The sequence below is a fragment of the Hirundo rustica genome, chromosome 10 (genome assembly GCF_015227805.2).
Source record: "Hirundo rustica isolate bHirRus1 chromosome 10, bHirRus1.pri.v3, whole genome shotgun sequence".
In the NCBI taxonomy this organism is placed as follows: Eukaryota; Metazoa; Chordata; class Aves; order Passeriformes; family Hirundinidae; genus Hirundo; species Hirundo rustica.
In genome coordinates, this window is record NC_053459.1 from 19,176,941 (window position 1) to 19,203,680 (window position 26,740).

The following is a 26,740-nucleotide window of genomic DNA, read 5'->3' on the forward strand; positions in this document are numbered from 1 at the left end:
TCTCCTAGCCTTTTTCAAAGGCAGAGTTGCAACCCCAAATCACACACCAAGACTGAATATTTCTTAAATTCTCACTTCGGAATTCACAAGTGTACCAACCATATCATTTTAATTTAGTTGTTAGTATATACATTAACACTCAAAAGTGTGATAAAAACCAAACAAAAGTAGTTTTTTTTTTTTAATAAACAGCATGATACAGACCGCAAAGATAAATAAAAAGCAGACTTTTTACAGTTTCCCATGAACATGAACGACAATAAGTATCATAGGCCAAACTTCTGTTACTTGAGTAGCACAGCAGAAGGGTTAAAAAAGGGGTTGTGGTATTTTTTATTTAAAGTACTGCAAGACTATTCTCAGTATGACAACACATGCATCTTGCTGCATCTTAAATACTTTTTGGCCCATTATTACTAAAAATGTCTTGCTTTCTACCTACTTTACCACAGACCTTTATCACAGAATGACATACACACGGCAACATCCCCCGCCCCCTGCCCCAGTAGTGGTTATTTCAAAGGTAATTGTCTCATTTTTAAAAGATAATTGAAGCACTGGTGGGGTTTTTTACTTTCCCTTTGATGCAGACAGGTAACTGCTCCCAGCTTCAATGAAGTTACACAGAAGCACCGAGAGCTGACACCTTCCTGGGCTCTACCTACCCAAAACACCAACAGGATCCTGGGTGAAGGGAGGTGAGCCTTCCCCCTGCCCCTCTGCTCAGCACTGCTGGGGCCACACCAGGAGCACTGGGGTTCCCAGTACAAACCTGACGTGGATGTACTGGAGTGGGTCCAGGAAGGGCTATAAAGGATAGGAGAGGAGGCTGAGAGAGCTGGGGTTGGTCTCCTGGTCAAAGAGGAAGCCCAGGGGGCATCTGGACAATGTACATAACTACTTGATAGGGAGGAATAAAGACAGGCAAGGCTTTTCTCAGTGCCTGCTGAAAGGACATCAGGCAATGAAATAGAAGATATTTCATATGAACATTATAAAGAAATAAAAATTGACTGCTGATTCCTCTTCCTCAGACAGACTCTAAACCCAGCTAGACAATGTCCTGAGCATCCTGTTCTGTTCTGACCCTGCTTTGAACCGGGAGTCTGGGCTAAAGAAACTCCATTGGTCTTTGCCAACCTCAATGGTTCTGTGAAAATTCTGCAGTTGTGTTGCCCTTTACAATGACAACAATACTTAATAAAATTTCAAATCCAAGAATCCAGGACTTCAGACTGCAGCCATATATATTTAAAGCCCTTTTCTCCACCAGGGAAGTAGATTTTGATAGTGTAGTGGATATTCACAGTTAATACTAGAAGAGGTGCAAGGGGCAAAGAGAAAGGATGATACTCTCAGATAATGAATTACACATTTATCTTCACATGAGAAATAAAGAATTTGGACCACAGCTCCTAGCTCCTATAAGACAAGAAGAATTATCTATTCCTTTTCTTTTCCCAGCCCCAAATGAAACAGTAAGAGAGTTTTGGATAGCCTGGGGCAGTTGATAATTCAGGAGAGAGAACATTATTAATAAAGCCTGAAAATAGATTAAAAATAGTTGAAACAAGGCAGAATGAGATTCCAACTATGAATATCCATATTTTGGCTCACAAGAATTAACTCAACTACAACAGACATAAAGATTCTTTAAAAACCCAGCTTCTGCCTGAATTAGGCTTTCAGTAACTTCAGCAATACAATTAAGTCAGGTTTAGCTGTGATTAGTTTTATTACTGGAACAGGAGCCTAACAAAATGGAAGCAGTTACACCGAACTGATTGGCTCCTGAAGCAGTTTAATAACTACTGGGAATCAGGCACCAGAATTTCAAAAAGAATCAAGACAGAATAGTGTATTTTTTGCCTTCCTTCTGCTGCAGGAATATTGCATCACATACAGAAGTGACAGTAAGGACACTTAAAACACATTTACACAGACCTGTGGGGACACTAACTTCAAAGTACAGGCAGAACATTGCTTCAATTGATCTTCTCTTACAAATATTTTATGATGTTCTCATGCTCTGGGCATGTCCCAGAGGGGTGCTGGAGAGAGAAGAGAAGGGACAGAGGGATTCACCTCTGGCTTAGAGTCAGGAGGACTAACACAGCAAGACCTCAGACTTTTCAGAGTCTATCCCATAAAGCTCAGAAGTCCAGAACACTGTATGGCAAATGAAGAACAATGATTTTTCCTGAGTGTGAGTTCAACTAGTCTGTACGCTACAAAAGAGTAGGAAGAGGAAACATTTAAGCTATCAAGGAACAAAAATACTGAAGTGTCAGGAATGAAACAAACTGTAGACAAGATTACTGTACTTTTGGAGAGCTGAAAAGGCTGTTTCAAAGTAAAATTACTAAGTGTTTAACTGGGCTGCTATTAAACATCCCTCTCCTTATGAGAACCTTTCATACTGAATCATAGGAATAAATAATCTGGAGCTCTGATATACATCTAGTTTAATTCTGATTTCATATGCTGTCATGAATCCAGAGGGACTCTGATGAAGTGAGTGTTGTATCAGCATAAAGTGAAATCAGAATTTCTCAAAGAGCAGAGCACCTATAGGTTTGGTTAGTGTATGCAAATAGAGAACTTCTGTAGCCAGTTTCCAGTTGGTTTCCCTTCATTAACACAGATGTAAAAAAAAAGTAAAACTAAACAAACAAACAAAAAAAAACAAACCCAAACCAACACCAGCTGCAAGAGTGGTGAGCTACACATCCCTTTGGACAGACAGAGCCTTACCTAAACTGAGACAACTTCCAGCACAAAATAAAAGGATGCAAATCCATAATTTGTATGAAACATGTATTGCAAAATTAAATTGGGATTCAACAATCTGCAACAACATCCACAGCTATATAGTGTTTTTAAAAAACAAGTGTGGTTCTTCCATTCAAGTAAAACTAAAACAGGTGAAAGAAGTTAAAAAAAAATCCTAGAAGCAGCAAGTTACAATTCTTTCTGTAATACCACACCATTTTCATTAACTTGAAGTATTTTTAAGATGTCAAAGACATCAACAAAAACAGTAATTTCAAGTGGCTTTTCTGATATTTGTTTTTGATGGGTCCAGCCCAGGTCTGCAACCTGTACAGACATGCAAAACAGGAGGAATTCATAATTACTATTAAGAACAGACATTTGAACATGCCAGTTATATAATGACAAAGCAAAGACAATACCTTCAAATTGTCAACGAACATGGGCTACTGACCACTGAAGGGCATTTAATACTTTACAGAAAAAGAAAAGTTGGCATAAAACCCCACAAACAACTTGCCAAACCACCAACAGCAGGGTCATCATATACAAAATTCTTACAAACCTGGTTATTTCTATATTGTCCTCCATATGCAGGCTCATATCTTTTCCACAAGATACCAAACCACTTACAATTTTGGTTTCATTTAAAAGCCTTCTTAAAAAAATTAAAAATTATACGGAAGTCTGTTTCACTTGTGAAAAAACTGCTAATGCACCCTTTCAGATAAAGAAGTATGCATATATAAAATCAGTACAGGTACTTTTTCTGCTACTCTTAGGAAAGCAATGAATGTAATTCTAAGTAAAACTAATATGCAGCAGCCTGTTCTGTCATTATATCAAACACAGTTTCACAGCTGAAAAAGTTACTGGTTTTAAATTTTATTTCACTAAAACATCATTTCCTGATGCTTTGTGATAAAACACGTGGCCCAGTCCTGGGCTCCTTGCTTTGGGAGTCTTACAAGGAAGTTCTGCAGGAGCAAGGTGCCCAGATTCAATTCAAGCCCAGAATAAACCGCTTTAGTATTTTGTGCAGCTGGTTCCCAGAACAAAGGGAGCATTTTCAAATCTCCGTGAAGTGGGAATAGTTAAAAATAAGCCAAATTCCAAGTTATTCCTGTAAAAATCTAGGACTCAGTTACAAGTGCTTTCATGGTGTGCAAGCAGATCTTCTTTCTGATACTGAGAGCAGATGACAGCCTCTCCTTTCCACCAGGGTAAGCAAACAGTGCCTCCACTATCCTCAGTGAAGTTACATCAGCACGGAACTGCCGTGACAGGATACAGTAATCAGGGTTCAACACTCTGAAGCTGAGAAAAGGATTGTTGTTTTCTGTGAAACACTGGCACAATGTTTTTCAAATGCCCATCCTGGTTATGCAAAGAACTGGTTAAAGCCCAGGAATTTCTCCTACTTTTTTTAAAAAAAAAATGTTGAAAGGCTACAATTACCCCAAACTATATTATGTCTGTACCACTCACAAGTTTCCTTTCTTTTACTATTTGATTCTCATAATAACTTCTACAGCTTATGCACAATATTTAATTGCAGTAGCTTCTGGAAACAGAGCCTGACTCCTCATACCTCTGCCTGGGCAAAAAGGGTGCAGAATACTGTGCTTGAACTGAAAGACATTTATATTCATATTTACAGAAGGGCTAGGAAGGGGCAAAATACAAAGAAATTTGGCCTAATAACATCCAATAAATTTGAATTAATCTTTTCACCCAGGCTGGAAAAGGCTGACCATTTCTTGCATAAAGGAGGTAAAGCATTGTTTCCACACCAGATAAATACGGATAATATAGCACCTAATGTGATGTCTGTGCAACAGTTTTACTCAGTTAAATTAAGAATTATAGCCAACAGGGTTTCAGATTTTGTGAACTAAACTTAAACTGAAACTAACCCATTTTAAGAGCTAAACCATTTTTGTGTGTTGATTGCCAAGTACTAGATGCAAGGGTAACTGCTCTAGAAAGAACAACCAAAGCTTAGCAGGAGTTAAAATATTCATAAGAAAATAATAAAAAGGAATATGTAACAGTCAATAAAAAGAGCAATGGGAAGTCTGTTGGACTACTCCAAAATATTTCATAGAACCAAGGAAATAAAACTTCACATTTCCCATACTATTCTCGGAGCTTCTGTAGTTTTCACAAAACCAGGTTTCCCCCCACAACATCCATGAGTGCAGTAATGAGCTGCAGGATCCTGACTTTGAAAGTCTCACCAGAAACACCAAAGCCTTGGCGATCCCCAAAGTCTTTCATAACGTAATTGATTGCACATTTTTAATATATTACAATTTGCTAAATGAAGCCAACCACTCATTACCTCATCAGTACAGCCTGCACGAAGTACAGTTTATTTATATGCTTATATTCTAATCTAACACCAACTGTCAGCGTATTTTATATTACACGTGGTATTGCACTTTCTGAGTGGCACCTCGGTGCGTGTTTGCAAGTGAACAAGCTGAACCCCCCAAAGCCCCAAACCTCTGGAAATCAAGTGCTGCCAATCTAGCAAGTTTAAAATGTTAGGGTGAACATCACCCACAGAACTATTATGGGCTTCACTAACTTTAAAAAAAACCTGTTTAGGAATTAGAAAAACGGTCCTACCTAAAGTTGTGCATAAGGGCAATCTGAAATCCTCGGTACTCTGAACAGTTTCAAAACATGGTGCCAATTTCATTGATTGCACACATTGTAATTGTGATAACGGACAAGAACTAGATTTACAAATATATATTACACACACGCACAAAACAGACAAAGCTATAAAATGTTTGGTAACTCCACATGCTTTGAGCTAGCCAACACATCTGTCTGCTGAACTGCTAATTATTGATCATATTGAAAATCTAAATTGCTATTTCTGATGTATCTTACCGGATTCAACAACCACTTCCAAAGGAGGAAGAAAGAGGAAAAATGGTAGACCCAAATTTTGAGGGTTTAAATGAGTGTTCTTGGAATAGCCAACATATCACTTCAGTAATGTGAAGGGTGATTCCCAAAAAATTTTTAAAGACTTAGGCCAGGTTCACCTCTGGCTTTAGTGGGTATATTCCCACTACTTCACTGGTATTTGTGTCCTCTTTCACTAGGGCTGAATTTGGTCCTAGGAGTATTTCTGGTCACCTTCAGTGACATTAATGAAAATGGGAGTCTTGGACAGATAGAACTGGGTTGCAAAATTAAGAGAGTTAATATTGGACAAATCATGTAAATAAAGAATATATATTAATAATAGTTCCTATTATATAAATAGCCTTTATAAAAAAATAATCTTTCAATAATTTTAATAACTCACCTTTCTTTAGGTTCTGGAAAACATGTATGAAAAAAATCTATTCAGTTCAAGTTAGATTAAAGCAAACCTAAGATGAACACTACAGCTCTCTGTTGCACTAAACCCAATTCTGACCATTCAATTTCCAGGTTAGTCAGTTTTTGGGGATGATAAGGAGTTACTTTGTGAAAGTATGAATTGCACCCCTAGAAATACTGAGCAGAAGAAACACCATACTGAGTGGGCTTATTTCCTACTGCTTTCAGAAACTGTGCAGATGACGGACCCAGAAATCAAAGGGCCACCTAATTCCCAAAAATGTTCATGCCTCTAAGCACATTTAAAAGGCACTGTCCTCCTTCTATTGTTTTTGGACCTCTGCGCTTCAAACTCCTTTCCTTTAAACTATGCCTCATTTAAGTATTTGCTATCACTTGAATTCTTTTTCCATTTTTTCACAATCCAGCATAGTCTCTACCTACTGTACCAGACCTAAGGTAAGACGTGATGGACTCTTACATTTGCACAAGCACTATTTTCTTTAATTTATCCTATCAAATGAGAAAAGGAAACGTTCTTCCAAGTTTACCTCTTTGAGCTTACAGCACAACACGAATCATTGAATCATAGAATGTGCTGAGCTGGAAGGGACCCACAAGGATCATTGAGTCCAACTCCTGGCCCTGCACAGGACACCCCAGGAGTCACACCCTGTGCCTGAGAGTGTTGTCCAAACACTCCTTGAACTCTGTCAGGCTTGGGGCTGTGACCACCTCCCTGGGAGACTGTTCAGTGCCCAACTACTCTGGGTGAAAAACCTTTTCCTAACATCCAGCCTAAACCTCCCCTGACTCAGCTCCATGCCATTCCCTCAAGTCCTGTCACCGGCCACCAGAGAGAAGAGATCAGTACCTGCCCCTCCACTTCCCCTTGTGCAGAAGCTGCAGAGCCCAATGAGGTCTGAGCTCAGTCTCCTCTTCTCCAGCTGAACAGACCGAGTGACTTCAGCTGCTCCTCATACGGCTTCCCCTCCAGACCCCTCACCATCCTCGTGGCCCTCCTTTGGACACTCTCTAATAGCTTAATTTTCTTTAGACTGTGGCACCCAAAACTGCCCACAATATTCAGGGTGAGGCCGTCCCAGCGCAAAGCAGACTGGGCCAATCCCCTCCCTTGCCCAGCTGGCCATGCTGTGCCTGATGCCCCCAGGACAGGGTTTGCCATCCTGGCTGCAGGGCACTGCTGGCTCATGTTCAACTTGCCATCAACCAGGACCCCCAGGTCCCTTTCCACAGCTGCTGTCCAGCCTCTCATTCCCCAGTCCATACACACAACCAGGATTGCCCCATTCCAGGTGCAGAATCTGGCACTTGCCCTTGTTAAACTTCATACTCTCGGTGATTGCCCATCTCTCTAATTTGTCAAGGCCCCTGCACACATCGTACTAAAGCTTAAGTTTTGAAGTTTATAATTTTAGTGCTATCTGAAACCCTGCTTTACATTATTTTCCAACAGTTGTCTGAACAATTCGTTTCTTTTCTTGCCATAAATTCTAATGTTGTTCATGGTTTGTGCAATTCCTATGCAACCAGTCTTTGCTGCTAACGGGTATTAACAGTGCAGTACCCACAAAGCGGGGTATCAGTTCTTGTTTTCTTTGCTGTCAGTTCAGTTCAAAGCGTGTTGCTTTATTGTGTGGAAGATCCAGTCCATTTTTGTTGTCCAGCCACCGTGGTGAGCATCATTCATCTGCTTCATGAAGTACTCAAGAGCCTCCTGCTCAGTTTTGTCCAATGCAAGGGTCTTTCGAATGTAGGCAATATCATCAAAGGACTGCAGTTCTGGCATTCCTGAGCCAAGCATCATGGAGAAAAGATTGATGAAGAGATTGGCATGCTGCCGAATTGCTAGGTAAGCCTTATAACACATCTCCTGAAACCTGGAAGAGACCAGGGGAAAAAAGCTCAGTGCGTTTCTCTGCTGGATGCACATTACTGCTTCAGCTCCAGAACAGTTTTACAAGTAACCAGACACTAAAAATGTGGAGAGTCTCAGCCTGGTAAGAACACCATAAAGTAGCTGAGAAGATAAACTAAGTAGGAAAAATGAGTGCATCTTCATTTGTGTAAGGATTAATAGTGGTCAGACTAACACAACAACCAAAGACAGGCTTTCTAGTCTTAAACCCTATCTGCAATTCATACAGCTGTTCAACATGAATTTATGTGAGCTCACAGGGCCATTTTTGTCACTGCTACTGACATTTCAGATTTCAAAAGATATATTCCTGATACACTGCTAAAATGACTGCTTTCCTGGCTATCTTCAGAGTTGCTTTTCTCCTGTAGTTTTAAGAGGGCAGTAGCTGTTGCTCCTTAGGTACTCTGAGGAATGCACTGAAAACAGGAGCATTCATTATACCACACTGGATAAGAAACACCCAGGTTAAGGGAAAAAAATGCCAAAAAGCCTCACTGCAGTGTTCAGACTGACACTGTAATTCAAAATTCATCTTCCGTTGCCAGCAACGTAATGAAATTAAGATTAAAACTGGAACCTCTCAAAGTCTGGATTACTGGAAAGAGATACTAAGAATGACTACAGAAACCAACATTTAAGCATTCTCAGTAGCTGCAGTTCTGCCATCTCAAGAGGATTTAAAGTGTGAAGTCAAAGAAATTTCAGATCTTTGAAAAATTACCATCTTTATTCACATGTATGCTGACCCTGCAAATCTCAAGTGAGATTTCATGGACCAAAGGTCATGTAAGTGCTAAGATTACCCCTGACTTAAAAGTGGATGGCTGATCTACAACTGAACAACTAGAACATACCCACTGCAGGTCGATTAGAATACTACTTTTCAGTTAAAAGGTCTAATCATTAAACGTCACCAGGAGTAAAGTGCATTTCAGGTACAAAACACTCTGGAGGTTAAATGCTTAAAAGAAAGCTCACCTTTCAAACTCCCTTGTTTTGGTACATTCTTGGGCTCCTTTACTAATCACTATTAAGAAGTCTTGTGTTAAGACAAATGGCACACGCTCTCTTTTGTAACCAAATTTTTTCTTCTTGTGATCGAGGAAGTGCCCAAAGTCAATGTGAAACAGCTTGGAAAGACAGAAAGGTATTTTAAGATTAATAATTCCTTGTTTAAATGAAGTCACAGTAAAATTGATCATTTACTTACAGTTCTGATAGATTTTTTTCCCTAAACAAACTCATACCAAAGTGAGGATGATTAGGGTATGATTTTACAAAAACATCTCTTACTTGTCCATCATCTTTGACCATGATGTTACTGTTGTGGCGATCACCAATGCCCAGGATAAAGGTGGCAACACAGTAGCCAGCACAGGAACGTGTAAACAGGTCAATAGCTGCATCATACCTATTCCAACAAGAAAGGAGACACTTTCCTCAGATATTCTAATAACACAGAAGTGCACATCTTTGTTTTGCAGAAGAGTTATCAGGCAAACAAGGACAGGTGAAGAAGAAAACAAAACCGAAACCAGACGGACGTAATTATGGACGTAATCTCCCACTTGATGAACTTTAGTTCTCTTCAAGTTCCCATCTAAAAGAAATATATGTCCAAGAAAAACAGGTGACAGGGAATCTCACATGTCTCCTTTGTTCTTGTCCTTGAGCCACTGGTGCAATGTGTGGCTGTTGAACTGCAGTGCTCCTTTCAAGCCTCCTTTACACTGAATCTGCATGATGGTGTGAGAGCTCCTCACCACCTCGATGAGTCCCACGCAGTCACCGATCGACAAACAACCATAAGGCAACATCCTGAAAGACAAAGGTTCATTGAGGGTTGTTTTTTCCCTTCCTTTATTGAGAATGGTTGTAAGAGGAGGGAGAAGATTTAATTTTGCAGATTCCTGTATCTGGCTGCTCATTAACACATGGGGAACTGTAACCATTCTGCAAACCATTCTTGGACAAAGGCTTAATTCTACCACTCATTACAGTACTGGAGACAAGACTGTGACCCAGGAGAGATAACACAGACCAACAGATCTTTTTGTCTGCATAAGGAAATGAAAACTGTGGGTTTCTAGACAGTGCACAGGCAGCTCCTTTCTTTCCACCTAAAAACATACCACACAGCAAACACAAATGTGAAGGTATAACCTGTCTAGGATCAGTTTTCCAGAAGCAGAACAATTTATCCTGAATGCCCTGCCGAAGCTGCTGCACCCACAGACTGTCTGGAGGCGGAGAAGCTCACACACACTTGGCAATATCTACCGTGTGGACTGAAGTGAAGATATCAACTACAAATAACCACTGCAGAGCAGGGCTGAGGGTTTGGCACCTTGTTCAAAGCCAAACCTACAGACACAATCACTTGGCCATAGTGTGGCTATTTCATCTTAGCTCTTGTATCCATTCCTTGTACGTAGCTCACTCAGACCCACTTAAATAAAAATTAAGTATTTTTCAAATATGATCTTATGTTTATAAAATCCAGTAGTTTAGTTAACTGAAAAAATTAAATATTGCTCTAACATGCTCAAAAATGTCTACTTATAGTATTTCATTTATAACCCTTGGGAGAACAGAAGCAATTTCTGGGAACAAACCAATGCCAAAACCATTAAGATCAATATTACTTGGGAATGAGCTCTAATGCTTACCGAAGATCAAGACCCTGATTTTGCCAGATGTTTTCCATAATTCGAATTATCTGAAGCGTCAACATGTCCTGACGCAGGTCTGAAAGAGTCAAATACATTAAATTTGCAAATATTGTAACATCAAAACATTTGGTTAGATCTTACTTTCCCCCCAAAACTATGTCTAAATATGTCTAAAGGTAACGAGGTTTGCATAGTTTAGTGCAGGTTTGTTCCCTCAGTAGAGAAAAGCAGGATTTAAATAGTAAAAAAAAAGAATATAAACTTGTGGTGATTTTAAAAACATACACTAAAAACAATGGACAATGGAATCACAGTTTACAAATCTGTTTTCTCTTGAAGACATTTACAAGTAAAAAGAACAAATAATACATAGTATCTTGCTCCACCTTGACAGACTGAGCATCTTAGAACATATAAAATTTGTACTTGACTGAGATAAATACTTATTTGTCTATGCTTATTTTTCTGGAAAAGAAAATAGCTTTGCTCAGCTGATTTTTTTTTTTTTATATGTACTTTATACGCTTATAAAAAAAGCACTAAGTAAAAGGTTAGGAAAATAAACAGGTATGTAGCTTTTAAATCACACTTATCTTTTCTTACCGTCTCCATTTTTAAATATTATCTCATTGTTCTGAAATAACAATTCAGACATAATATCTGGGTTTTCCCAGTTCAACCACAGCGGCCTTTTTGCAGATGACATTATCCTGCACTCCTCAAGCCTAAAAGACAGAAGATTTCTATGAAATGGGCATAATTTGATTCTTATACCACGTCTCTCTAATACTGCTAAGTTCTCCCTGCTTTGGCCAAACTCTGAATTAGCACCAAATTAAAGATGCAAAGATAACTGACCATCCACCATTTTCACTTTCAGACTCAAACTTAAATCAGTAAGTTTGCTAAGACCAACAGAAGAGTTGTGTTGTAAGAGAATATTGTAAATATTCCTTTGGCAATATGAGCCCCTGACAACTGGAAAAAGGACTGCAGTTCCTGGCACCTTAAAGGAACAACTCAAGGTCACATTGCTCCCTGATTTGTTAAACCATTAGATTGAAATGACTCTACTGTTTATGGATTACTCTGCTACAAATTCTATTCAGTGCACTTTGAAGATACTGACATTTACTACGTTCACAGTCAAGCTCAACACTGTTACTGTTACCATTATTAAACATTTACTTAAGTATCTAGACAAACTCAGAACTGGATACAATACCGAAGGTTTCCCAGCTGATGTGCAGGATTAAGAGGAGAGATAAAACCTTGCAAGGCATCCATAAAATCTGGCCGTCTCATTTGTTCAACAAGAAACTTCATCTGTACCTGATAAACAAGTGTATTCAGGTCGTGAGAACACTATTTACATGTAAATGAAGGTAGCAGTTTTTAGCTTTGCTTTTCAAGCATGGTTTTGCACAGTTTGATGTAAGCACAGCTCGGCTACAGATTACACAAATTGAAACATTTAACTTTTGTCCTATAGCCTTGAGAACTAGACAATGGCATTGCACAGAAAACACTGCAGCTCCCTAGAAAACACACCACTACTGAAATTAGCACTAACACTTTCCTCAAACACTTTCCTATTTGATCAAATAGAACAGTTCTAAGTAATTCCTGTGATTCAAGAGCAGCAGCTCTAATAAAAGGACAGCTTTTGATACCTTCTGGGTCTCATCCTTTTTTTCCTGCTTGAGAATATCTGTGAGGTTAATCAACTTCTCCATGGCCTCCACCTGCCTGCTCAGATGCTTCAGGTACATTCCACACGCTCGACAGTAGGACTCCAGAAGTAAACCAAACCTCTGACTGACAGTTTTGTTGTGCATTTCAGACCTGCACAGGGAGGAAGAACAGTTACAGCTTAGAGACGAGACCACTTACAGGTGCCAAAAATGAAGCTGTACTTGTGACATCTTCATACAGTCCTAAAATACATCCCCTCAAACAATCTTCTCCTTTATCCTTGATGACACCAAGGCAAGTAGAAAACTGAGAGCACAACAAAGATGCCTTGCTTCTATTTCTGTGTCTGATTACACCAGCTTAGAACAGATTTTTTAGGTGGCCTCTAGCTACAACCCAGTATGTTGCAGACTGAGCTATCAAGCTCTTAATAAGGAAGTAAAAATAAAGTTTTTTACTTGTCTTCTTCAAAGCTTTACCTTGTTGAATTGGGTGGCTTTCTTTAGGTCTCATATTATTTGTAAAGTTTTCTGGAAAAATTGATGGGGCATCATGCAGCTAACAATATGGGAGGCTCGGACTATCTTGTTTTTAGAATAATCATCATTAGATAAAAAGAAGTACAAGTATAAGTACTATTAAGTAGCTTTTGAAACTGCAAGGCATGATTTCTATCACCAAACTATGTGTTCAAACTCTTAACCAATATAACCCAATCTTTATTTTAAGCGGTAATATTTTTCTAAGAAAGGACATTTAGTATATCAAACGTCTAGAACAACTAATTGTTTACAGCTAATAGGAAGCCCACCACCCCTTAACAGGACAATAAGCTTACTTTAAATGCCAAAAGAAGAAATGTCCTATCCTTTGATTGGTCAGTGCCTTCTTGAGTAAAAATCTCACAAGCTGATTATCTAAATACTGCTCATATTTCAGAACCTAGTTAAGGATAAAGAGAAAAATTTTAAAAAATCAGATGCAGTTATTATTTCTATGAACAATATACAGATTAAAGGCAGTTAAATAAAAAGCCATCTATGTTCTACATTATCTTTTCTGGAACGGCTGATCTTTGTATTAATATTTGCACGTGTTAGGCTCTGAACAATATATGCCAACTGTGCACTGGCTGCCTCTATTTCAGGAATTTACCATCTGATGCTTGCTTTACTGTTACCAAATATTTTAGCCTCAACTTGCTTAAAACTTTGAGAAGATGCTTCTGCTCATCCTTTCCCATATGTTAGGACAGCTGAAATAGCTGCCTGCTCCAGTTGGTGGAACAGTTTTGCATCTCTGCAGAATTCTGACATTTAGTACCAACAAGCAAAACCACAGCACTACAGGCAAATTAACATTTCATCTCCTCCTGAATAATCCACAAAGCAAACACACATTTGATGACCACTTTTTCACAACAATTTAACTTTTGCTGTGATCGCCGAGTACACACAAGACAACAAACATGCCAAAGTATGTTCAGTACCTGTACCAGCTGGATTAGGTACTGAGAGAGTTTGTCATCCGTCAGGGATTTCTCCAGACACCGAACTGCAAAAGCTCGCACCATTGGGTCTGGGTAATTGCAGTCCAGCAGCTCCATGGCTTGCTCTGGTTTGATTGAGGGCCAATCCTTTACCAAACAGTACATCTGTGGGCAAGAAGGGCAAGTACATCACACCTTTGCACTGCTTAGGAAGAAGCTGTAACACACAGCCATTAGAAGGCACTGTCAGACAAACTACAACTGAGTAGAAGCTGTTTACTTGCTGGTCCTCTCAGTCAACAATCTGGTATTAGTCACCAGTTGACTTTGTTGTTTCATCCACTCAAAAAAGAATGAAAACAAAACCTCACATTTAACTGTAACTGAAAAGTTGGCAACGTAAGAGGGATTTGAGTAATGCCAGCAAGTGGAAATCTTAGGACCAGACTGAGCTAAAGAACAAGAACTATGGACCAGTGACACTTGTCAATCACAGTGGCAAGTCCAACTATTCCTTCAATGTATCATGCACTTATCACATGTTTTTATCTTCCAGGAGTTTTCTTTAAAAAGCTTCTTCAAAACCCAACACTTCTTCAGTGCTTTATGTTACCTGAGCCACTTCATCTCTAGAATTCCACTTGACAGACAAAAGTAATTTGGGTAGAATTTCTGGAGTATTCACGCAATAGTGCCTGCAAAAGAGGAATAAGTTGCATGTACAAAACAACACTTTTGCTTTGATAACCATCAACTATGTCCCCACAGCCTTGCACCTTTCTCTTCCTTTGTCAGCAAAGTGCTGTCAGGATCCATCCATGAAGGTAAAACAGCAGTAATAAGGAAAATGGGAACTCATCAAAAACTTACTTTTCTCCACAGGATTATAACCAAATCCCACACTGCAGGATGCTTTACAAGCCTTGTCTAAAACACCAACTCCTCAGCACGGAAGAAAAGGGAGCAAAACCCATGTCAAATTTGGAATGAATGGGGTGAAATTTAATAATGCCAAGAAGGGTTTTTCTTTGTTTTGGTTTTTGATTTGCAATACCTGTGTCTCCATAGGAAGTCCTTCTCTTGCTCAGTGATTTCAGACAAAGGGTCTCGGGTACAAATGGCTCGCAGTTGCTCCTTGTCACTCTCTGTCAATTCACTATCCCGAGCTATTCTGTTACTCTGCAGAGACAGTGGCACATTAGCCCTCCACACAACTCCTTCTACTGCCAAAGCACACACATGAAATACAGTATTTTAACAGCACAGCAACCACTACAGACTGTGTCATGCAATACTACCTTGCTGTATCCACTTGTTGTAACTGAGAGATTAAAATTTAGAAAGAAGATGAAAGACCAGGCCTTTGATCTCTACAACTGCTTTTAGTCACTGCTGGCACAGGAAGAGGTACATTTCAACTAAATCAGCTGTGTGGAGAAATAGCAGCACTTGACATCTGATGAATGACACGACGCAGCACAAAGTGAGGCTGGTCATTTCTGACCCCACCTTGAGATTGCTGAGGGCTGCTGAAAGGAGTGAAAAGGACTCAAAAGCAGAACATGGGGAATGAAAATAGGTAAATAAGGGGTAGAATGCTGTAGGAAAGCCTGAGTAACAGGAAGATGGAAAATATCAAATCGCAATTAGTGTAAGACATTCCCCAAAGAGCACAAAAAACAGAACTGCTAGAAGAGAAATTAACTATGCTGTCAGTGAAGTGAGTTTATCCTCCTAACCATTTTTTCTTTGCGCCAGATGGAACAAAACAATGAGGTGAGAGTACAGAAGCCCAGGTAAGAGACTGGGGAATGACAGACAGATGTCATTAAGTATTTATTAAGAGCTCTGCTCAGCCTGCATAAACAAATGCTACTCTCTGATGGACATCCTGCTGAGTATCAAGAGAAATGGAACGCCCACAATGTGTTGCTCAGGATACTGGGACAGGACTGCTATAAACACCCCCACAAGTCCCAGTCTGGAAGCTCCCTGCCACCTCCACTCTCTCCAGCACAGCACAACTCCCCCATAGAGCTCTTCCTCACAAAGACCACGGAGCTCTCTTGGGCAAACCCAAGGCTTTGAACCAACCTCCAGAAGAAAACACACCAACCAATTTCACAGCCTTGGCTTTAAATAAAGAGCATTTTTAGCTCTACTGCTTTTCTGTTTTTACTTCCTTTCATCATCCAAAAAAAGTGCTTTGAAGAAAGCTCCAAACCTCACCAAAAAGTCAATTGTAATGCACAAGTTCTGTTTGTGGAAAAAGTGAGATAAAGGACTACACCCATGTGTATGTCCATCAATTCCCTTAAAATTCTCTCTGCTTGTGGTCATAACTAGCCCATAAAAGAGACAGGAAAGAGTTCTAAGCACCTTTGGGTTACACAGGAAAGCCTAACTAGAAACGTGAAAGTGCAACAAAGAAAAACAGTATCACTGAGGAGAATTGCAACTTTTGAAAAGTTAAACTAAGTAGCTTAACACGTGAATTAGTGATACAAAACTGTCAAAAACACAGTAAAACAGTTTCTCTTTGGGGTGTTTTCGTTGGTCAGCGAAGCATTAGGTCACTTTACTGGTAATATAAAGAAAGGAGAATATATTGCCCATTTTACCAAACACACACAAAAAAATTGATTTTTTGATTTTACAGTAAATGAGGATATAAGAAAAGATGATTGTCATTGGCACACTGAGTAAAATAAAGTAGTAAATAACACTTTAATATTTGAATGGCTAATCCTGGAGGAGGAGTTGCCTTACCTGCCCTGCGTAGCTGTAGTTGAATCCCAGTTCCCGTGAAATTGTCCAGTTTGCATGCTCTTCAATCACTGTCATATCTGGAAACTTTACAGGGTTGCTAAACCAATCAAATTCCAGCTCCAAGCATGGAGTTTCCTAGGCCAAGAGAATTCAGATTACTTTTTCTGCTGAATGATAGAGACCAGAATACAGCATATTTTGCAAATGTACTCTTAAGGGGGAAGCTGGCATGCAAATACCTTATTTGGATTTGATCCAGTAACACCAATAGGATTCAACAAATCCTCCAGCCCATGAGGTACTGCCCAAAGATTCAAAGCCATTTTCCCAGATACCAGAGTGTCTGTGTAATCGAACATGTTTATATTTCCCCAAGCCAATGGACAGTGCTCCTTAAAGAGATTAAAATATGATTTTTTTCGGTGTTATCTATGGATTACTGCAGAGCGAGTCAGGAGAAATAACATTTTCACCCCAGATCAAGTTGCTACATTCCCAGATTAGCAGAAAGCAAGTTGTGGAAGCTGTACCATGTTTTTCTATGAATGGCTGTCATGACAGTCCTTTAACAAAATGATACTAAAAGAATTGTAAACACATGCACATATCTTCCTCACTCCAGAATAAGTCAGGATGATGGAGAAAGTTTTTCTGACAAAGAGATTTTTGTACCAAGTCCTGTAGTGACAGAACAAGGGGCAGCAGTTTTAAACTTGAGGCCAATATTTTTAGATTGGACAAAAGAAATACGGTTTTCTATGATAAGGATAGTCAGACACTGGCACAGGATGCCCAGAGAAGCTGTGGCTGCCCCATTCCTGGAAGTGTCAAGGCCAGGTTGGGTGGGGCTTGGAGCAACCTGGGCTAGTGGAAGGGGGGTGCAACTGGAACTTTAAGGATCTCATCTAATCCAAATCATTCTGTAAGGTCCACACACCTGCTCACAGACAAACACCCTATATATTAACTTTGACACACACTCAAACCCACAATGTAATGATGCTGCTGGCTAAAAATTAAATATTGCACGTAGATTCTTAAAAATTACTATTTTGAGGTCTTGCATTAAATGCTAAAGGAATACAAAATTTCTTTACTTGAAAATTCAACTCTGAAGCTACAAATAATACTTCAATGTCCTTTAAAAATAAACAGGTTAGTAACATGGGTTTTGAAAATTAATTTTAAAAGCACCTCCACCTCAGAACACTAACACTGGTCTTTGTGTCTGGCAATGCAGCATAGGCATGATTTACAGGGCTGAACTGACAAGCTTTTTTCACACAAAAAAATCCCTCAAGAAAAGAAACAGCCCTATTTTAATCAGATTCAAATCAAACATTGCACTAAGTCTCATTGCAAGGACAGCATTTACCAAATATCTTCCCAAACTTGATTTAAGTAGCTTTGGCTCATTAGTGTAATAAATCCATGAGGTATTTTACCTCCTTAGCACCCTTCCGGCCTTTAACAGAGCAGATGGAAAGGCAGAGGCGAGCAGCACGTGGGAGATCAGGAATGTACATGTCATACGACAGCCATTCATTCCATCTGGAAGACAGAAAAGGCAGAATTTAGACCAGGTTAAAGGAGACATCATTCACTCAACCAAAAGGCATTTGTTATATTCGTGAATTGTGTATTTGCATACAGAGCACACTTTCTTACTGAAAAAGGGTCCCCACACATGCATTTGAGCACATTTGCTGCTTTTGGGAATGGAAAGTTCCCCAGTAGCCTTCTAGTCCCAACACTGTTTAAAGAGCCATGTTAGGTTCAATTTCTGCATCTGAAAGATAATGGATTTGCATATGTGCTACACTGATGTAAGGTTCAGCTTGTGAAACAGTTTTCCTTAAAGGGGGAAAAAGGCAACTGGGAAAAAGAGCTTTCAAAACCAAACTTGAACTGTTGGAACATAAAAAGATACCTGCAAGTTGGGGATAGAATGTGGAAATCCAAAGCAATATTCTTAAATCAAATATTTTTCTATTTACTATAATAATAATAGCACAGATTGGTTCTACAGGAATAGTTTGATTTTGTTTTCATGAATTTCTCTAAGCAGAATTTAGCTCTCAGTTGGTAGAGCTGTGCTTTTGAAAAAGGAACTTCTGATCCAGTTTCTTCCCCTAAGCAGATTGTCATATAGAATTTTCTCAGTTGAAAGAGACAGCAGCTTCCAAGGACAGCATTAATTTTTCAATGTATCTGTAGCTACTGAAAGCAATTTTACAAAGAAATAACTGTGAAAGCCCTTCTCTAAGAATAAAGAAATTGGCAGATAAACTTTAATTCACTTTTCTTATGTGTTCATTTCGTATAATGCAGATCTGTGTGACCATATCCATGATCCCAAGGCATAACCTTCACCACCTTTCCAAGATTTTCTCTGTAAAATAGTTTAAATTATCAGCTCAAGTACAGCAGTATTTGGGACAACTCAGGAGGAGAGCCTATTTTTCACCAACTATGTGTATTATTAGTCCTTTAATTATAAAACCTAATCATATTCATAGAAAATGTACAGATAAAACATAAGACTTTTAAAAACTGTTATTGAAGACATGAAGTCAGAAAATGCAAGCAAAGAATTACTTCTGCATACATACTTTGCATCTAATCTTAGCAGGTGCTGAAATTTCACACCTCTTCGTTCAAGTTATGAGAACAGGTGGCTAAAAGATGTCCCTAATGTTTATATCTGCTCATACGAAACTTCTTATTGCACTTGTAAGTTCAGGTGATTCCTTTTTTCCAGGCAGTGTTGATGGTTTGTCAAACATCCTAAAAATATATTCTATATTATACTATTATGTGAAAGACAAAATGCTTGTGTTTGAATTAAATTAATGCTATTTTTATATATAGGGTTATGTAATTTATTTTTGCAAAAGTTAAGGAAAAGAATTCCCAGCAAGGAGCTCTACTTGAGTAATGGCTAAGTCGAGCCTTTACTCCTTTAGTGCTATCGTTTATGATGCCCTGAGAGTCAGGGTCTCTACATTCACTCAGGAATTCATCTTACCTGGGATTAGAACAAGGCACCCTCTGAGTATTCACATTGTCACACAAAGGTTCCCCTCCATGGTAGATACCTGTCCTAACATAGATCTGAAAACAACATCCATATTAGTCTTCGAAACGTTACTATAAACAGGTTTTTTTATTGCAATCAACACATACCATGATTACAACACATTATCCTTCCATTTTCAGCAAGTTTAAAAGCATATCCTTCTAGAAAAAGTGTTTTGCTCTTTCTCCTCATTAATTGCAAAACTAGTTCTTAAAAAATATAGTAATAAACTTGAAATGAACACTAAAAAACACCTCTGGAATTTGTTCTCAAATCTTCCTGTGTCAAGGTATTGTGAAAGGAATTCCAAAGGAAAGAGAGCCAGAGTTGTAGATGTCTTCAACGGAATTGAACCCTACACCTGCCTTTTCCCCCCTATCACCCCACATTTTTATTTTCATAAACAAAAATAGTGTCCCCTCATCAAAAGCATTCTCAGTTACTGCAATATATTCTTAAACATAATTACTTAGTAGACAGACAACATTTCCTTTTCCATCCATTAGACAGTCTGCTATCGTTGCTAAGCAAACTGAGTCCTGCTCTTACAAGGCAGAATATTTAGCTAATTACCACAAGTCACACTTTTTAAGCAGTATAGAAAAGTTTCCAGATGCTAAAACATGGGTGTGCTCTTTAGAACAGAATACTCCAATTTAAGTAAAAGAGTGCTGTCACTTTCTAACGTGTTAAACAACAATTCTTTTCCATTGTCAAAGCAGAACACTCGGGAGCTGCTGAGAAGCCACACGTGACGCCATACCTTGTCTATGTCCCTAATGTTCACATTTACATAGGTTGCACAGAGGATCCTTATTCTGAGAGCACTGTTTATAGTCCAGAGGGATTTGGTGGTGGCCTCTCCATTCATGTAGGGCGTGGCCGTGGAGATGCGCCTGGAGTAGGACGGCATGGTGAAGGTGTCCAGGGGCAGCTGCGTGTACAGGCTCTCCTTGGCCATCAGCATCAGGTTGGGCATGCGGCCAAGCATGATACAGCTCCTGATGTACTGCAAGGAAACAACCAAAACGCTGCGTCTTCTCAAAGCCTACGCTCTGGGTAATGGAAACCTAAAGGTACTCGGGGAGACAGAAGAGTGAAAGGGCTCCTCGTGTCCTGCATGCACACCCTGTAGGGTGATACAGGTGCAGCACCCAGCAGTTTGAACACGTTCTTGGGTAGGGTCACACAGCCACACTTCATGGTTTTGAGATGTGAACATCTCCAACAATGGGTGGCTGAACTGGAGAGAGAGATGAGAACTGAAAAAAACACCAGCTGGGTTTCTTGTAGAGCTCCTTAGTCCCAGCACAGCACAGAGAAGGTGGATTTGGGCTGTCCCTGGAAGCAATTGAGCTGTTCTGGAACAGCAAGGGCTGTACCAGCCTGCAGTGCAGCACAGGTGACTGATACTGCCAGGCCCAGGCAGGGAGCACAAGCTCATCTTTGGTCATTTGCTCATTACCCTACGCTCAGCACTGGCCCTGACACACTTCACCTGTCCATTCAGGTCTGAGTGTTCAGAGCATTTAGTCTGGCAACACTACCACAAAACACAGTGTGTTAGGACAGGTCCAGTCTGGAGTTAATGAGCAAGTTCTGCTGGGGCACAGCAGAGGCAGACCAGATGCTTCTGAAGAAACCACGCTAGATCAAATAGGTCTGCTGTTTGATCTTCAGATGACTCTGCAAAATTATTCATGTATGCCTGCACTTGTTCCCCAGCTCCCAGAGTACAGAGATACTTTTCCCATTATTCAGGATTCCCCCACCCCTCCTTCTCTCCTCTACTGCTCTGAAGATCAGATTGTCGACCATTTTAGCCGAAGGAATGGGAGCAGTTTATTACAACAATACATTCCTCCGAGAGGAAGCAGCAGCAGCCTGTCAGGAAATCTACAGGGTAATGTTGTTGTCTGCTCTTCTGTCCCATGTTCCATCTCACACTCCCAGCACTAACAAACCCAGGCAGTGAAGGACAGACAGACACAAGGAGGGCACAGCAATGATTTCTGCCGTGCTGGAAGCCTACATTTTTATCTTATTAAAGTAAGGATAAAGCTGTAATAGGAAAACAGTCTTCTCTTTTACCAACCCTTCAGGACAGGATTTACAGTAGCAATGGTTGTTAATTTATGATCTGATCAAATTTCCTGTCTTATTACATCAGCACCATTCAAATATTGCTCATCTCTTGCTATTAAAAATCTAGGATATTTCTGAAAGTACCTACCTTTGATTTGGCACTAACATTAGAATGAAACATTCAAAAAAGAAAAACTACACGAGTGATATAAATTCTAGTTCAAACTACCTTCTTCTCCCCCCTCTCCCCTCTGAAACACATAGATCAGCCAATTTGTGCACATACTATCACGTCCTGTGTTTTGGATTAATTTAATGAAAAAGCCAGACCTAATACTAATAATTTTTCTCCTCACAAATTTGGATTATTTTAGTGTAGCTCAAAAGAAATCCTTTATGTTACTCACCTTATACTGGCTCAATGGACATTTTTCTAGCAAGTATTCATCACAGCCACAGACTTTTAAAATATATTTGCCCTGGTACTCCAAGACACAAAGTTTCAGTTGTTCAGATGACAGCAACATACTTCGAGTTTTCTTTCTAATTGCTTCAGCAATAACTTGCTCAGGCACACAGTCATGATTGATTTTTAGGGTGTATTTCTGCTTATCATTGTTTGGTGAAACTATTACCCAAATCACCACTATAATTTGCCCTGGAATAAATGGAAAATAATGTCAGGCCTATCATTTTCAATGCAGTTTCCAAACAGAAAGCACAAACCCAAAATAACCCCCAAACCAAACAACTCCCACGCCTCCCCAACACAGAGATTTGCTTTTAGTATTAAAAGAAGATGTAAACAAGATTCATTGCCCAAGTTCAGAGAGGGTTTATAATTTCTGCAAGGAACTAAATGTATTAAGGTTATTTTTGACTCTAGTGGAAACTGAAACTTTTAGCCCTGAGGTTAATAATATTTTTATTAACTGAATATTACCGACTATTTGGCCTTCAAGAAAACAGCAGTAACTCTTTCATATTTGAGGACTGCAAGGTAACTCAGTGATTCAGCATCATTTAATTCCAGATATCTGAATGCCACAGAAAACTGCAAAGCCAACAAGCTGTTCCCACCCACTAAAAAAGTCACCTCTATTTACTGAGTTATATTTCAAGATTCAGTTAGACTAGCACAATTTTAAATACCCCTTTGAATGTAGAGTCCATCAAGAAAATTATTCTGAATAACTTAAGGCATAAGATATTGCTGGAGTGTACTAAATACAGCACGTAAAACAGTGACCTAAATCAACAGCTGTACTCTTTGATTTTAAACACAGAAATTTTATTCTGTTTCTGGTGTAAATACTGCCCTTACCTTTGTCTAGTTTGTTGTATATGTGTTTGGGGAGCTCAGCTGAGGACTCTACATTTGGAGGATAGACATACAGTGCTCTGCTGTGTGGGGCATTGGCATCTCGCAGATCCACGGCTTCTTTACAGACATTAAGAATGTTTCTTCTGAAGTCTTGTACCTCTGGATCCTTGACCATGTCAAACTCACAGACAGGCATGCCAATAGCAAAACCTACAGCATTGGAGCAGCACGAGGATATAATTGTAACTGACAAGTAGAGCTAAAAATTTCCCCCAATCAGTCACAAAAAAAGGAACTTAAAGCAAAACACAGCCTAAAACATGTGCCAGCTTCTACATGCATACATAATTGTTTTATATCATTCAAGAACTACACAGTTCTAAAGTGCACTCAGCAGACACAGAAAAGGTTAGAAAACAGGTGTACATTCCCTGAAGATCGTGGAAGCCTTAAATCACTGCTCTCACAGCCAACATTCATCCTGGAGGAAAAGGACCAGGACTCAACTTCCTTTGAAGTCAGCACAGAGTTTCCTAAGGGGACCAGAGGAGTGTGAAATCTGATTTTTTCTCAAACCCTGGCAGGATTATTGTTAGCTATTAGGACCATAGTAAACTTTGCTTTCAAATGAATGACAGCTATTAATTTTTTTTAATGACCTACATTATTTAAGAACTGCAGTGAACGCTCCAAGAGACACCGAATTTGAGCTCTCTGACACAGTTTCATATAGTAACAGTGTATTTCTTTCAGGTGCTCAGTCTCAGATGCAATTCTATTTACTTTAATGAGATTACTTCGATAAATCATCATTTATGCATGAATGTTCAAATGGAAACTTTCAATTGTTGTGTTGCATGATTACCTCACCACTGCTCTCCCCAAGTCCCAAACACGTTGAGCTTTACAAACAGAAGTAATTTACTTATTATGCATTCGTCACAATTAAATCATTTAACAATTAGTAGTACGTCAGAACAAGTATTTCCAGTTGACAAGTCTCTGCCACTGCAGTACACATTTGTTAGCAATGGAACAGGAGTGAGTATGTTTGTACTGCCTCAATTTAATACTTAACCAAGATGTTGGAACAAATGCCAGATTCCCTGTGCTTGCTAAATGGATTGTGGAAAATCATAAGCTACTCCACAGATGATTCAAAACAGCACAATTTGTCTCGCCTTTGCATCTCCAACCCCACGTGTTTTTTTCCCTCCTCTCTCTATGCTTTTTTGTCAGAAGGGGAAAGAGGAAAGATGAAAAAAACCTCATTTCCGAAATTTGACTTTCTTAGCTCGCTAGAGCAGTATTAAAATCTGTGTCCACAAATGTGGTTTAAGATCTGTAGTTAAATCTAGAATTTACAGTTCTGTAAACTTCAAATTAAATTCCCAAATAATATGACAGGTGTTGCTCTGTAATAGTAAGAAATAGTAAGAAATCATGCTAATAAAAGATGAGCAAAGATACCCTCTAACCCACAGGCAACTACAAATACACTTTACAAAGCCAAGGTGAATGAAATAGACCAGAAAAAAGAAGTTTAACTCACTGATTATAAATATTGGCTTTACAATCAGCATCTTTGAACATCTGATGCAACAACTGGCAGTTATGAAACATGATGGATACCGGTGACAAACACAACCCGTTTCTTTATATTTTGAAGAGGATAATCAGTTCAGCAGATTATGTTTTAATAAAAAAAGATAATCTCACCTATTTCTCTATTAAGAATCTTTTCTTCTCTGTTACCTACTGGTTCAATAACTTTTAGGAAAGGCTGAAACAGTCGCAGGTCACAAAGTCTCCGTGTTTCATCGAAAAACTCTTCTCTCTCTGCTTCTTGCGTAACACTTACGAAAATGTAAGAAGATTCATCTTGAAGGAGCTGATAGAGGGGGTACTTCCTTGCTTCTTTAAAGAGTTCATGTTTAATAGTCAGTAGGGTGGCCTCACGGAGGCATTCTAGAGTCACTATCATTCCATTGGGGAGGAGACACTCCACCAGGATCCTGGGGGGCATCAAGTGGATGCCCCATAATTCACCAGATGACGGCCGCGGAGGCATTTTTAAGTCTTGGGGTAACTTTGTACGTCAAGCTTTTCAAGCAGTGATTTGTATGTGTAAACCTGAAATGAAAAACAGAAATTTAAATGTCAAAATTTAAAATACAAACATCACCAAGAATTTCAGATAAAATGGTTCAAACGCTGCTGATAATTGTAGGTGAATATTCAGGGCTGTATTTTACATTCATAAAAAAGACTTGATAAAAAGAAGCCTAAGAACCTGTATTTGAATCTAAAACAGTTAATAGAATCACACTAGCTTGGAAAGAAAAACAATATACATATAGTCTTAAGAATAGAGGATATTTTTTTAATCTGAACTTTTAATTCATTACTAGAACTTAAATAGTAGGGGGATGAAAACACCCAATACTCAAATTATTACAGCAATTTTTAACCAAATCTCAAGCCAAATTCTCCACAGTTTTAATTTGGAAAGTAAAGCATTTATTATCATTTGGATGATACATACCATCAGCTCTTTTAAGTTCAGCTAAACCAATGCTTCTACATTTTTTTTTTTTCTCATCTCAAACCTCTGAAGTATTTAAACAGCACTTACATAATGGTTATAAACATTTACTAAAAGGTCTAAACTTGATTTTAAGAATGCGTGTACACACCAGACTTGGCCATAACTGTTTCAGATCAGTATAAGCTACTCACACCAACAACAAACCCTTTTTTTCCATGAATGAGACTGAAGAATTGAGCCCCACTAACACTTTGTAGTTGGGCTTGTTTAATTCAGCGCCAATGCCCTGCTCCAGTTCCTTTGGCAGCTGCATGAATGTCCCTGCCAAGCCAAAGGAAAGGAGGGGAACACGTGTGACTCTCTATCTGTGCTGCTCAGGCCATCTTAGAGCAGAGGAAATGAGCATGAGAAAGAGAGAAAGTGAGAATGGGACAGAGTATGAGAAAACCAGAATCTGGACTGAGCAGAGATGTTTTATAGCCCAGTGGGTGAGGGGAGATGCCAAAAAGAGAGCAGAACTACCCAGCAGGCACACTGTGATACTTCACCAATAAACACTCCTAATCCCTACCTATTTTTAATTTCCTTAACCAGAGGCAATATTTGTGTATTTGCAAAAGAAATCCAGGGTATTTGCAAAAGAAATCCAAATGTATTTGCAAATGTTTTCACATAAAAACTGTTGGCATCCTGCGACAAGACTGAAGAACACTTCATGTTACAAATTATTTGGTCTTTACTGGAATCCTGATACTTTCACACAGTGACTTGGATTTTTCTGTAATGAAACAAAGTTGCTTATCTGTGCATTCATTACTCTTAATTTTGGAGAGATCCAGCACAGAATCATAGAATGTTAAGGGTTGAAGGGGACCCTAAAGACCATCTCATTCCAGCCCTTGGACACTTCAGGGATGGGGCAGCAAAAGCTTCTCTGGGCCACCTGTACCAGGGGCTCACCTCCCTCAGGGTCAATAACTTCTTCCTAACATTTACCCAGCCTAAATTTACACTCTTTCA

At 39.2% G+C, this 26,740-nt stretch overlaps 1 protein-coding gene across 4 annotated transcripts in view; it reads right to left on the bottom strand.

Moving 5' to 3' along the window:
- Window positions 1–92: 92 nt before the first annotated feature.
- PIK3CA (phosphatidylinositol-4,5-bisphosphate 3-kinase catalytic subunit alpha) overlaps window positions 93–26,740 on the bottom strand; it is a 41,377-nt gene continuing 14,729 nt past the window's right edge. For all 4 annotated transcript variants that reach the window (XM_040073724.1, XM_040073723.2, XM_040073722.2 and 1 more), the window contains 20 exons: window positions 24,892–25,305; window positions 23,173–23,382; window positions 22,256–22,506; window positions 20,527–20,772; window positions 19,713–19,798; window positions 18,130–18,235; window positions 16,924–17,076; window positions 16,685–16,819; window positions 14,970–15,094; window positions 14,529–14,610; window positions 13,916–14,080; window positions 13,265–13,368; window positions 12,405–12,576; window positions 11,957–12,063; window positions 11,335–11,456; window positions 10,729–10,807; window positions 9,707–9,877; window positions 9,353–9,470; window positions 9,038–9,189; window positions 93–8,018 (listed from right to left, as the gene is read on the bottom strand). In XM_040073724.1, the coding sequence (XP_039929658.1) occupies window positions 7,748–8,018; window positions 9,038–9,189; window positions 9,353–9,470; window positions 9,707–9,877; window positions 10,729–10,807; window positions 11,335–11,456; window positions 11,957–12,063; window positions 12,405–12,576; window positions 13,265–13,368; window positions 13,916–14,080; window positions 14,529–14,610; window positions 14,970–15,094; window positions 16,685–16,819; window positions 16,924–17,076; window positions 18,130–18,235; window positions 19,713–19,798; window positions 20,527–20,772; window positions 22,256–22,506; window positions 23,173–23,382; window positions 24,892–25,243 (3,207 nt within the window). In that variant the 5' untranslated portion in view covers window positions 25,244–25,305 and the 3' untranslated portion in view covers window positions 93–7,747. The remainder of the gene's footprint in view (window positions 8,019–9,037; window positions 9,190–9,352; window positions 9,471–9,706; window positions 9,878–10,728; window positions 10,808–11,334; window positions 11,457–11,956; window positions 12,064–12,404; window positions 12,577–13,264; window positions 13,369–13,915; window positions 14,081–14,528; window positions 14,611–14,969; window positions 15,095–16,684; window positions 16,820–16,923; window positions 17,077–18,129; window positions 18,236–19,712; window positions 19,799–20,526; window positions 20,773–22,255; window positions 22,507–23,172; window positions 23,383–24,891; window positions 25,306–26,740) is intronic.